General features: G+C 49.6%; 1 protein-coding gene across 2 annotated transcripts in view; it reads left to right on the forward strand.

Annotated features, from left to right (window-relative positions):
• Positions 1-4,202: 4,202 nt before the first annotated feature.
• The window catches only part of KCNH4 (potassium voltage-gated channel subfamily H member 4), a 49,816-nt gene continuing 41,879 nt past the window's right edge, over positions 4,203-12,139 (forward strand). Inside the window, exon 1 of one of the 2 annotated variants that reach the window (XM_083582573.1) lies at positions 4,203-4,306. In XM_083582573.1, the coding sequence (XP_083438699.1) occupies positions 4,231-4,306 (76 nt within the window). In that variant the 5' untranslated portion in view covers positions 4,203-4,230. The remainder of the gene's footprint in view (positions 4,307-12,139) is intronic. The other variant, XM_083582574.1, reaches the window with a different exon arrangement.

Below are 12,139 nucleotides of genomic sequence, written 5' to 3' on the forward strand. Positions count from 1 at the left end.
AATTATCCTGATGACCTTCATCTGGACAAGTTACAGAGATTATCATGGCACAACAGAAGGAGAAAGTAGTAGCATGTATATATACCTCATCTAATTTGGGGCAGGCCTGTATTCTCCTGAGCTACAGCATTATTGCCTATCTAGACAATGGTCTGGGGGCTGGAACTGCATTTTACCAAATGACTAAACCCAAGGGTTGACATACGTCTAGGGGGGCTCTTCACTAAACCCACACGCCCCAGCCCTGACTCCTCTCAATTTTAGTCAGTTTATCCCCACTCCCCACCTTCTAAAAAACCTAAGAGGGGTCATCACCAAAAAAGTAAAGAGGGTCACCAGACTCTCTAATACGCAATACAGTGGTACCTCGAGTTACAGACACTTCAGTTTACAGGCTCTGCTAATCCAGAAATAGTACCTCAGGTTAAGAACTTTGCTTCAGGATGAGAACAGAAATCGTGCTCCGGTGGCACGACGGCAGTGGGAAGCCCCATTAGCTAAAGTGGTACCTCAGGTTAAGAACAGTTTCAGGTTAAGAACGGACCTCCAGAATGAATTAAGTTCTTAACCCGAGGTACCACTGTAATAATTCAAGCATCAAACATGGGTGGATCTGAATAGACCAAGAATGGGGAAGCTAAGCCCCGTCCCCACATGTTAGACTACAACTCCCATCATGCCTGAACATTGGCCATGCTGGCTACGGCTGATGGGAGCTGAACAGCAAATGGAAGGCCACAGGTTCCCCGTTGCTGGGATAAGACAGCATGAATAAACAAGGCCATGCACAGCTGGAGACCACTGGGCCGCCCTCCTTAGAGGCACAGAGACACAACTGGAGAGGTTCTGGTAAGGGGGGGCTATGAGGGCCTTTGAATTAGAGGTAGGGGGTCTCAAACCATATCACTCTCACGTAGCCTTCTGGAACAGTAGCTCAGGAGTCATCACAAAAAGTTGGCTGCAGGTCAGGGACTTGGGTCACATTCTGGACTCGTGAAACACTGTTTGCTTCACTCGAGAGCCAGGGCAGGGCAGTCTGGGCTTTTAACTCCCTTCTTTTAAAAGCCTTCTGATGCTCCCCACCTGGGCCTTCTTTTGTAGCATGTGAGGGCTGTGAGAAGCCGAGTGTGCTTTGAGGAGTGTGCAAGGCTTCAAAGTGAAGTGGCAGGAAAGCTGCGGTTTAAATGAGCTCAGGAGTAAATTACTTGAGGCGACTTTTCCATCCAGATTCGATCTCAAGGCCTGTACTTGCCTACCCCTTTATTAAAGTCTACAGTCAGAGGCAGCTCTTGGGGGTGGGATTGGGACAGTTCCTCTTCTAACTGCTTATTTCCTTGGCCGCTGGGAACCTGCCTAGGACAATAAGAGTTCTTCCATCACTACCTGGGTTGAACCAGAAGCACTTGCCAAAGGTGTTTTGTTTTTTTTTAAAAAAAGCCAATGTCATTCTCTTAGAAAGTACTACTTTAATCACCTTTGATGCTCCATAATAGACCGCTCTGCCCTAATGGGCCAGGAGCATAACCTCATCTCGGATAACCTATCTATTAAACAGATGCTTCTATCCATCCATCACTGTCTGGCCCTATGTCCACGCTGCTTGGGCAAATTCACTGGCTTGGCATTGGTCGGCAGCCAGGGGGCAGTGTTGGCAAAGAAAGCTGGCAGCTCCGGCTGCAATGAATCTCTTTGTCTGGGCAATTCTTTTGTGTGTTGTGTTAGGGCTTCATCTCTCAAAAAAGGAAAGGTTAGGCGCTCTTTGTTTGTACACAGCCTGACCTCTGGAACTTGTAACCCCCTATCTTTTAGGGGGTAAGGGGAGGACACTTCGCATGTGCTCAGCGGTACTCTGTTCTTTACTGCTTCACACATTGCATGACTGAGCCCTAACACAAATTAAGTTCTGGGTGAATCTAAATTGCCCCACCTGGAATTATTCTCTTTCTCTGCCTTCCCCCATTACGAGCAAAACTTTGCACATGCTCAGAGGTATTCTCTTCTTTATTTCTCCACACATTACCGAGCCGAGCCCTGACACAACTTAATCTCAATCAAGACACCTGAAATTCTTCTCTGTCTTCCTCCAAAACACCTCCACTATCCTCAATGCTGCTAATTAAGAAGTTGATCATTTTAACAAGCAAGGAGCTGGAGTTCAATACTACTTGAAAGCCGCTCCTTTGATCCTTGAACAGCTGCTGCACAAATCTCAGTTTCATTAAAGCAAGTTCCCCTTTATAAGGGCCAGGAATCATTATGATTAATATTGTTTATTAAAGTATATGCTGCCCTTCATCAAAAAATCTCAGGGTGGTTCACAGAATAAAATACAAGATAAAACACAAGTAAATAATCAAGACAACAAAACAAAAGGTTGCGGCAAAAGAAAGGAATTTGTTCACGTCCAGACATACTTTCATATGCATTATATTGGGGCTGAATCCCAACAAGAAAAAATAGCTATGGCGGCCATATCTCAAGCTAAACACTGATTCTTTTTGGGCTTATTAATCTGTTTGGGTCCACCTCATTACCAATTTTCACCTCAATTTTGCCTTCTGAACCAATTAATGTAAAAAATTGGGAACTCTCCTTTGACCAAATGCTGTACACAAAGGTAGTGTAATGGGGTCACTCTTCAGCATGTAAGGTTGGGCATTTGAATTCAGAACGCCCTCTGAATTCTGCATGTGGCCAAAGGCACTCTCTTCTTAACTGTAACCCCTCACCCATGGTTGAGAAAGGCAGCTCTTCAGGGTAGGGAGGTGGTTGGAGTCTTGACTCATATCAGCCCCAGCCAGCTTGGGCAATGGACAGGGATAACAGGAGTTGTAGTCCAGTGGCATCCGGAAGCTGGCAGGTTCCCAATCCCTGCTACGGGGAAGGAGACAAACGGAAAGGAGAGGGCAAGTATCCTTCCAGTTTAGCAGGTATACAAGAACATGACTACAATTGCAAAGATCCAGAGGGCTGGCAACCCCTGTTGCAGCAAAATCATAGGCTCAACAGTGGAAAGGTGCCTTAAAGGATGGGGAAATCTGCAAGGAAATCTGCTGCTACTGCATCCCTGAGAAGTGACCCTCCAGCTTCTGCGTGAAAATTCCTATCCAAGAGTCTGACAGCACATTAAAGGTGAACAGATTTTATGGTGATATAAGCCATTTGCTGATCGGCTGAGTCCTCTCTGGTAGGAAGGGCTTAGGACCAAAGTACCAGAAGGAGCACCTACTCGCACACCAACCTGCCTAAGGTGCAGCCTCAACAAAAGGAGGGAGAAACTTCTTCTCTAAGCGATGGCTTCCCAGTGGCGACATTCCTTCCCTAGAGAGACCCACCTGCAGCCAACACCTGTACTCTTTCAGTCCCGGGCAAAGACATTATTTGAATTCTCTCAGGCATTAAAAAGGGTTTTTTTAAAAAATGTGCATTTTTTTCCTGTTTGCTATAGTTTTATGTAGGCATCATTTTGCTTTCCTGAATTGTCCTAGGCATAGCAGCCAACTCCTCGAAGCCTAAGTGCCTTTGCCCCCCCCCATAAAATATTTGAGGGAGTCGTCCCTTCCCCCATGTTGATAGGAACTGCCATTCAAAAGGTTGCGTGCACTTTGTCTTGTGATCAGTTATGTGAGGTGGGGCTTACCTACCCCCCCTCCAATATTTTATTCAAGTTGGAAGAGGAAGGGAGAGAGAGAGAGAAGGGAGGGAAAACTCACATTTGTGTGTGTCTGTGGAGTACAGAAGTTTAAGAGTCTCCCCTCAGCTTTTTCCCGCGTCCCTCACACTAGGCCTAGGACTGTGCCCGTTCGGACAAGGCCGGGGCTTGTTAGGCGCCAATTCTGTGTGTGTGCGCGCGCGCCTGCGCGCGTGTCTGCGATCTGGGCGGGATCCCTCCGGATCCCTCCTCTCCCCTCTCCCCAGCGCTGCTCGGCGCTAATTGTACGGCTGGGATTAGCAGGAGGGAGCTGACAGTCGGGAGAGAGGGAGGGAGGGAGGCAGGGAGACAGCAAGGGAGGCTCGGGCAGCTGCCTCGCCTCGCCTTGCGCCTGCAGCCCCGGCCGGGATGCCGCGCAGCAGCGCCCTGCCTGAGCCGCGCGGCGGTGGCGGCGGGGGAGCCGGAGGAAGAAGAGGAGGAGGGGGAGACGCCTAGGCGCCCCGCGCCCGCTCCGCCGCCACCTTCACACGCGCACCCTCCCCGCGGGGGCGGCGGGGGGCGCCCATGGTGCCGCCGCCATGCCGGTGATGAAAGGCTTGCTGGCGCCGCAGAACACCTTCCTGGACAACATCGCCAACAGGTTCGATGGGACACGTAAGTGGCCTCGGGGACGCCGCGGGGGGAAGAGTCTCGTGGACACGAATCCACGCCCGGTCCGTGGGACTGAACGGGGTATGTTGGGAGGGGGTCGATCCAGCCTCTCCTCCACCCTGTCTCCTCACCAGCAGCCCCCTCTCCTCTCTTCTCCTCTCCTTCTCCTCCACCTAAAAGTTCTTCTCCCCCGAGGATGGAGGTGCCCTGACGCCCCAGGGACATAGCTGTCAACTTTTCCCTTTTCTTGCGAGGAATCCTATTCGGAATAAGGGAACTTCCCTTAAAAAAAGGGAAACGTTGACAGCTATGCCCAGGGATGGGCGCTTGACTCTTGGGGCGTCTGAGAAAGGGGTCGCCTTGGGCGCTCGCTCGCCCTTCTGCCTTGTTTCTCTTTCTGCCCCGCGGTCCTAAATCCGGGGCGGAGGGGGGGATGCAGAGTCAGTATTATCTGCCCCTAACGAAACCCACCCCACTCCTTCCCTGCCTGCCTCTCTCTCCCCACCCCCTGCCCCAAGCCCGCTTTGTGTTGGGTCTCCCCCCCCTTACTTTGCATCTCCAGAGTTAACAAAGAGAGACGCTCTTTGTCTCTGCACAGACAGCACCCACCGGAGATCGAGAAGATCGGGATGGGTGGGTTGATCTCTCTCGTTTCCCGATTGCCCAGGGACTGAGACCCTCCCCCCCCCCACTCTATTATTTAAGGGGAATACACTGTTTGGGTCTCTTCTGCTGCTGCCCACCCTCTCCCCATCTTCTGATGTTTAGCTGCGCCACCAACTCCGGTCTTGTTTAGCCCTCTCAGGCTTCCTTGGGAGAGTTAGCAGACTTTCCTTTGTGCACGTGTGAAAGGAGACCGGGTGCGGGGGAACAGCTTCACCAAGGGTGTCTGTAGGCTAGGCAGCCGGGAGGGAAGAGTCGTCTGCCCGCAAGTGCTCAGTCTCGGGCATGCCTTACTGGGCTCCGCAACATGCCGTGGGGATACCTAGAGAAGAGTTCCTCTGAGCATGTGCGAAAGGGTTTTCTCTCCCTTTCTCACCCTTAGGGAGACTCCTCGCGCGTCTGGGATTAGAAGTTTTCTTCGCCCCTCTTTTTTCTCCCTCCTTCATTGTCTCCCTTGAAATCTGCGTTTAGATTGGAAGCTCCTCGCGGCAGGCACCTGTCTTGCTTGCTTTTGCGGGGGGGGGGGGCCGACGACGACACTATTTATATTGATGGTGAGACCACAATAGCGAGGAGGAAGTCAGGGCTGTACATAAGGGAGCGTGAGTTGCATGCATTGCTACTTTTCGGAAACTTTTTCGACACGGTGCCTCTCTATGCGTGTGGCTAGGAAAACCTTTCCCTTCCCGATCTCCTAGACGCAAAGTGAAGCGAGGGCTGTGGAATTTGGGGTGCTTTTAAGGGCATCCGACAAGGGGAGTAGGCAGTTCTCTTGCGCGAAGCCCACTGAGCAATAGCTGCGCGATCCCTCGGCATCCTTGGGCACATCCCGATTTCGACTTGAGCACATTTATTCGTTTATTACATTTGAGCCCCATCATTCTTCCAAAGAGCTGAGGGTGATGCAAATGGCCTTTCCATAGTATCTTCACAACAACCCTGTGAGTTAGGTTGAGCTGAACGTGTCCGTGTAACTGGCCCGGGGTCACCCCGTGAGCATCGTGTCTGCAGTGGTGCAGAAGGACTTCGGAGTAGAAGTCGGGGGGGGGGGTCCCATTCAGCGCAATGAGCGGAAGGACCACACTCTTTAGACTGGATTACCATTCAAAGTGAGGGGCATCGCGACGCCTTTAAGTCTAGAGTTTTAAATTAACTACCTAACTGCATCACTGTTTGCTCCAGGACTCACCCAGACCCAGTCAGAAGCTCTTTGGGATGCCAGGAGAACTAAGCCTATGGAGCCATAAGAAGGAGCAACCCTGAGCATGTGCAAAGAGCCTTTCCCCCTTTACCAAACAACCACAGTGTGCCCACCCTCCTGTGTGCGAGGAAGGAGCCCCAGCGTTTCTCGTTTTAGAAATGAAGCTAGGCTCGGTCAGGAGGAAGGCGTGCTTGCTACAGCAAGCAGTGACTCTCTGCCCACGTGCAGAGTTCTTTTTCACCTTCACCCGTGAGAAAAAAAAATCCACGCACACAGCTAGTTAAAAGGGAGAAAAGGCTGGGGGGCATCTGTCGAGGATTCTTTAGCTGTGATTCCCTGCATTACAGGGGGCTGGACTAAATGATCCTTGGGTTCTCCTCCAGCTCTACGATTCTACGGCACTCTCCAGGTGAGACCGAAAAGGGAAGAGCGAGCGAGCCACAGAGGATGGGGAAGTCCTCCTTTCTCAATCCCAGAAAAATGCTTGCGGGTTGAAGGAGGCTGCGCGCGCTGGGCGCAATCTGAAATGCATTCTACCCGCGCTCAAAGTGCCCTATCTGACTGTCGGTTCCTGATTTATTGTATTATAGAATTGTAGGGTTAGAAGGGACACCCGCTCCCACCGGGGTTATGTAGTCCAGCTTAGACATTCAGCCTGGTTTCCGGGGCTGGAGACGCAGTGGTGCGATCAGGGCAGGACTGGTTAAGGCAGACGTCCAGAGCCCCACTCAGCAGAATGAGGCGGGGGTGGCCCCCAAACGCAGCACGGCTTGGATTACCGTCTAAAGAGGGGCAGTTGGATAAGACCATTAAGCCCGGAATCTAAAATTACCTAACTGCACTACGGCTGGGGTGTCGGTGCCAATTAAACTCGGCTCGATCTCCCTCCCTCTCTTAGACACACACGCCACACTCGCTTTCACTCTCACTCTCACTACCTGCTTAGCCCTGCGGGAGGGAAAAGGATACATGGGTGGGGACGGAAGGTGTAGTAATCGTATGTGTGTGTATTTAAAAAAACAACAACCCACAAACAACAACTAAAATGCCATATTGTGGCTCGAGGATTTTCTCTTTAAGAGGATTCCGGTCGTGGGGGGTGGGGGGTGGGGGAGGAGGAGGATTTAAATGCTTCCAGAAAGATCAATGAAAACTAATTTAGCATTTTCCTTTGGGGATGTCCGGGAGAAGCTTTCGTAATGAGCGCTCCCCGCCCCCCCCCCCGCGCCAGCAGCGCTCCCCTTATTCCTAGGGGAGCCACAGCGAGCTGGCGCACAATACCTGAGAACAGAAGTTTTTGCTGAACGCTTGAGGAAGGGGGAAGGAGAAGAGGGGAACGCCCTTTCCTTGTACGCCCATTTCTATCCATGTTCCCGGTGATATAAAACAGGATTAAACCCAATATCGTTCTCCTGAGGCTGGGGACACGCGCTTCTCTGAGATTTAAGCGAGTCTCCAATATCAGCCAATTCCCCCCCTCCCCCCAGTTTTGTTTACCATCTAGTCCGATGAAGCGTTCTGGAGAACTGGAAAGCTTGCAAACCATTTTGTAACATTTTGGCTGGCCTATTTCTTTTTTCTTTTTAAGCCCTGTTGTGGATTTAGCAATCTCGTTTGCGAGCCCCTTAGTTATCCGGGTTGTTGTTGTTTTAAGCGCGCCACGCGTCAAGGAATTCCGCGTTGCTCTCGGTAGGCAGGACGCTAGATCAGCACTTCGGACAGCTCCTGAACTCCTCCTTGGAAGCTTAGACCGCGGCTGCTTCTGACGCCCTTGTGGCGCAAGGAAAAAGAGCCAAATCAGTGGCAGTCCAGCTCTCCTTACTAGGTAGGCGCTTACTGGAAGAGGCTGGTTATATTGGAGGCAGGGAATCCGCTTCAAAACTGTGAAGAGACAAGGCTCACGCTTCTTTTGAAATTGCACCCCCTTTCTGTCTTGAAGCCCCTTATGCCCAAATCTCAGAATTGTGGGCTTTTTGTGGTGATTGCTCAGCTGTGAGAGAAAGCACTCTGCAAGTTCTCAGAGGCACCTATCTATCTTACATGACAAGTCCTCTTGGCTAACGTCACGCCAAGGACAAAAAGCATTTATCAAGAGCACCCCTGAGCATGTACAGGATGTAATCAAGTCACAGCAGCCAGTACCCCACACATCTATGCTTGGGCGGGGAGGAGTGTGGTATTTTGGAAGCAAGCATGTTGTGGGAGCCAGGACTCTTGGGTTCCTTCCTCTTCCAGGAGGGGTCTGGCGTCTGAGAACCAGTGGTAGTGCAATGGTGTTGAGCTAGGACCTGAGAGACCAGGGTTTGATTCCTGGGTTTGATTCCTTGGGTGACCTTGGCCAGTCGTTACCTCTCAGCCTAACCTACTTTACAGGGTTGTTGTGGGGGTTAAGTGAGGGGAAAACAATGTAAATCACTTTTGAGCTTCCTGAAGAAAAAGGTGGACTATAAATGAGATAAATACATAAAATAAAATAAATATTGGCATAGCACAAGGGGAGCTGGGAAGCAGGACTCCCAGTTTGTGTCACCAGCTTGTGCAAGCTGTGCTGCTCAGTGGTTACAGCAGAAGATGCAGGAAGTCACTCCGGAGTTCCCTCTTCAGATGTAATCGGGGAACCCTCTCATGGATCACACTTGGCTGCAGCATGTTCCACGAGGCTTTTAACTGGGAGATTAACATCAAATCTACAGAGCCACAATTCCCCATCGCTTGCAAAGCTCATTCATCCTTTGGCTCAATTGCTTTGGATTTTCAATTCACATCCTTCCTTACCTCCCACATGAATGGCTGAAGGTGGATTATCCCCATCGCAGCAACCTCATGTCCTCACATCCATCCCTGTGTGTTTTGGAGGCAGACTGGCTTGCCTGCATCTCTAAGCCCCATTCTGAACAGGGCTCTGTCTTTCTGAGGGAGTTCCTTCGATGGTAGCAAGCAGGCATGTGAGTTCTAGTGCAAAGGAGGCGAGGGAAATGCTATACAGGAAGATACCTAGGTTGGTGTGAGTGTAGGCAAGCTTCTGAGTTCCACAGAACTGTTCGTCACTCTGAACGGGAAAGGCAGCAGAATCCACAGGAGTATGCACCAAAAACTCTTTGAAGGAAGTGTGGTGTACAAGTGTAAAAAGTAAATTCAGCTGACGGTAAAGAACATTTCATTGTGGGTGGACCCCTAGCATCTAAAATGAAGAGAGAAAATGAGTGGATGTTATGCGTAAGAATGGAAGTGTGATGTGCTGGTATGTATGAGTGCTTGTATGCGGGTGTGTGTCTGTGTATTGGCCTTGCACTAGCGTGCGGCCCCCAAAAGAAAACCCACAAAGGAACGCAGACCTTGGGCTGAAAAAGAGTTATCTTACTCTGTTCTAAGCCCACCCAACCTATTTCTCCAGCCTCCTTCTCCCTGTTTTTCTCAATCCTTAATCTGCAGCCTGCTGTTAACTGGACCACAAGCACATGCAAACTCATATGCACAATCCTTCATTTCATTAGCACTTTTCAGCAACCTCAACGGCAGGGGTAGGCAACCTAAGGCCCGTGGGCCAGATGCAGCCCAATCGCCTTCTCAATCCAGCCCGCGGACTGTCCAGGAATCAGCATGTTTTTACATGAGTAGAATGTGTCCTTTTATTTAAAATGCATCTCTGGGTTATTTGTGGGGCATAGGAATTCGTTCACCCCCCCAATATAGTCCACATGGTCTGAGGGCCGGTGGACCGGCCCACTGCTGAAAAAGGTTGCTGACCCCTGCTCAACAGGGTCAAAACCCCACACTTTGGTGAAATCCTGAGCTGTGACTGCTTATAGGCCTGCTGCCAATAAAATGTACAATACAAGCAAAAAAAAGGGAAGAAAATTAATGACTAATGAGGCACCATTAATGGAACTTTCTAGCCTTAATTTAGCAGTGCCTAGTCTACATCTTTGCTTTCAAATTAACTGGCAAAGGAGTAGCGCCGATTACATTACTGATAGTATTTTGCATGCATATCTTAGATTTTTGTGGTGTCTTGCAGACACTCTGATTTTTTTTATTTTTAGGTTTGCTGTTGTTTCTGTTTAATTTATTTGTTGTTTTGAAAAGCAAAGCAAAAGCAAAAAAAGATATGCACATTTAGTCGGACCTTTGCTGCTGGTCTCCCACAACCTTGCAGTATGGAATAGATTACTTTAGTGCAGAGTTGGGGAAACTGCTGCCTTCAGATATGGCCAAACTCAAACACCCATCATCCCTGACCATTGCCTATACTGGCTGGGGCTGATGGGAGTTGGAGATCAACAAACTCCAAAGCACCATAGGTTTCCTGCCGCTGCTGTAGAGTGTGGAAGGGCTTGATTTTATGAAGTTTTAATATCTCATGCATTTCCTCTCCTCACTACCCAGCAAGACTGCATTTGGCTCCTCTTGCTTTTGCCCTTCCCAGTCCCTTAGTAAAATCAGAGCTTCCTAGTAAAATCTGAGCTGAAAAGGCAGCCTGCATAAGTATTTGAATAGATCTGCACTGATAAAACAACTTTTGGACTGCTCCCAAATCATACTTCCAGGCTGGTGGGAGGCTCTTCTCCTGAGCTTCTCTTCTGCTGATGCTCCATCTAAAAGTTCATTTGTGTCCTCTCAGGGTGGGCAGCTTACAGGATGTGGTTCCAGCCAGCCGGCCAGCCTGAGGGAGAGCTGCTCAGAACCGCGGAGAGTGCACATTTTAATACACAGCCCTTCTAAGCAGCCCCCTAATCCTGCATCCTAGAAGCCAAAAACTGGACTTAGCTACAGATGCAAACTATTTTTCACACACACATACACACATACACAAGCCCCTCCCAAGTTAATCCAAGCAGTGACCTGAGGTGACCGAGAGTTAAACAATTGGGTTGGGGTAGGGGGATGAGAAAGCTCCCAAGCCAGCCGGGGTGGCGGGTGGGGGAGGCCACAAACTGAAGTCCTGGTCAACTGGGCCTTTATCCCCTTGTCTCCAAAGGCAATTCTGGTTCATAATGAAAAAGAGATCAAGGCTCGACGATGCCTGTAAGTCACACTCACCCACCCCAGCCTTCGGCTGTAAAGCTTGGATGTTCAGTAAGGAGGACAAAGCACTCTGTGTATGTGCAGAGGCACATCAATCCTTATTTCGATAGGCCACGGCTAGGCTGGTGTTGGGGGCTGAAAGCCCTGAGCAGCTTGGGTCCAGGTCACCTTGAGGACTGCCTGAGCCCTTATATCCCAACTTGATTAGGGTTTCTCAAACTTGGGTCCCCAGCTGTTGTTGGACTACAATTCCCATCGTCCCTAACTAGCAGGACTAGTGGTCAAGAATGATGGGAATTGTAGTCCAAAAACGTCTGGTCACCCAAGCTTAGGAAACCCTGTATTAGATCATCTGGAGGAGCACTGTTAGCTGTTCGCCGTCATACAGAGGCCTGACTGGCTTCAGCTGGAAGTTGGGCATTTTGTTTTACTGGTCCCATGCTGTGGAATGGTGTTCCAGCGCCCTCGCTTTTGACAGACCTATTCCGTTGTTAAAGTTTTTCAAGGCAAGCCAGTCACTTTCACAACTATTTTGCATTGTTATTTGGATACCTTATGTTTTACTATAGTTGCACCTAATTTTATACACTGCTTTTTTCATATGTTATATGAGTTGGCAGTATATAAATATATTTTTAATATATATTTTTTAAAATCATGTCCTAAAGCTGAATACCCGTATAGAAAATGGGACAGAGAGCTGTGTCCTGATCAAATTAAGCCCTGGTGTGATAGTAGCAGGACTGAATTTCTCCCATTAAAGCCATTACAGCATTAAGCATTTGTGTGCCACTGGTTCCAGACATTCTCCAGCTCTGAGCTGCTTCAAGGCATTTTAATGTCTGAGGCAGAAAATTAAAGTCTCCCCCCAACACACACACCACAAAATCTACAGGCAAGATCTTCTGCAGAAACTTCATTGAAATAAACTGTGCAGGACTGCCTAC

Source organism: Podarcis filfolensis, assembly GCF_964270895.1.
Source record: "Podarcis filfolensis genome assembly, chromosome: 13".
Lineage (NCBI taxonomy): Eukaryota > Metazoa > Chordata > Lepidosauria > Squamata > Lacertidae > Podarcis > Podarcis filfolensis.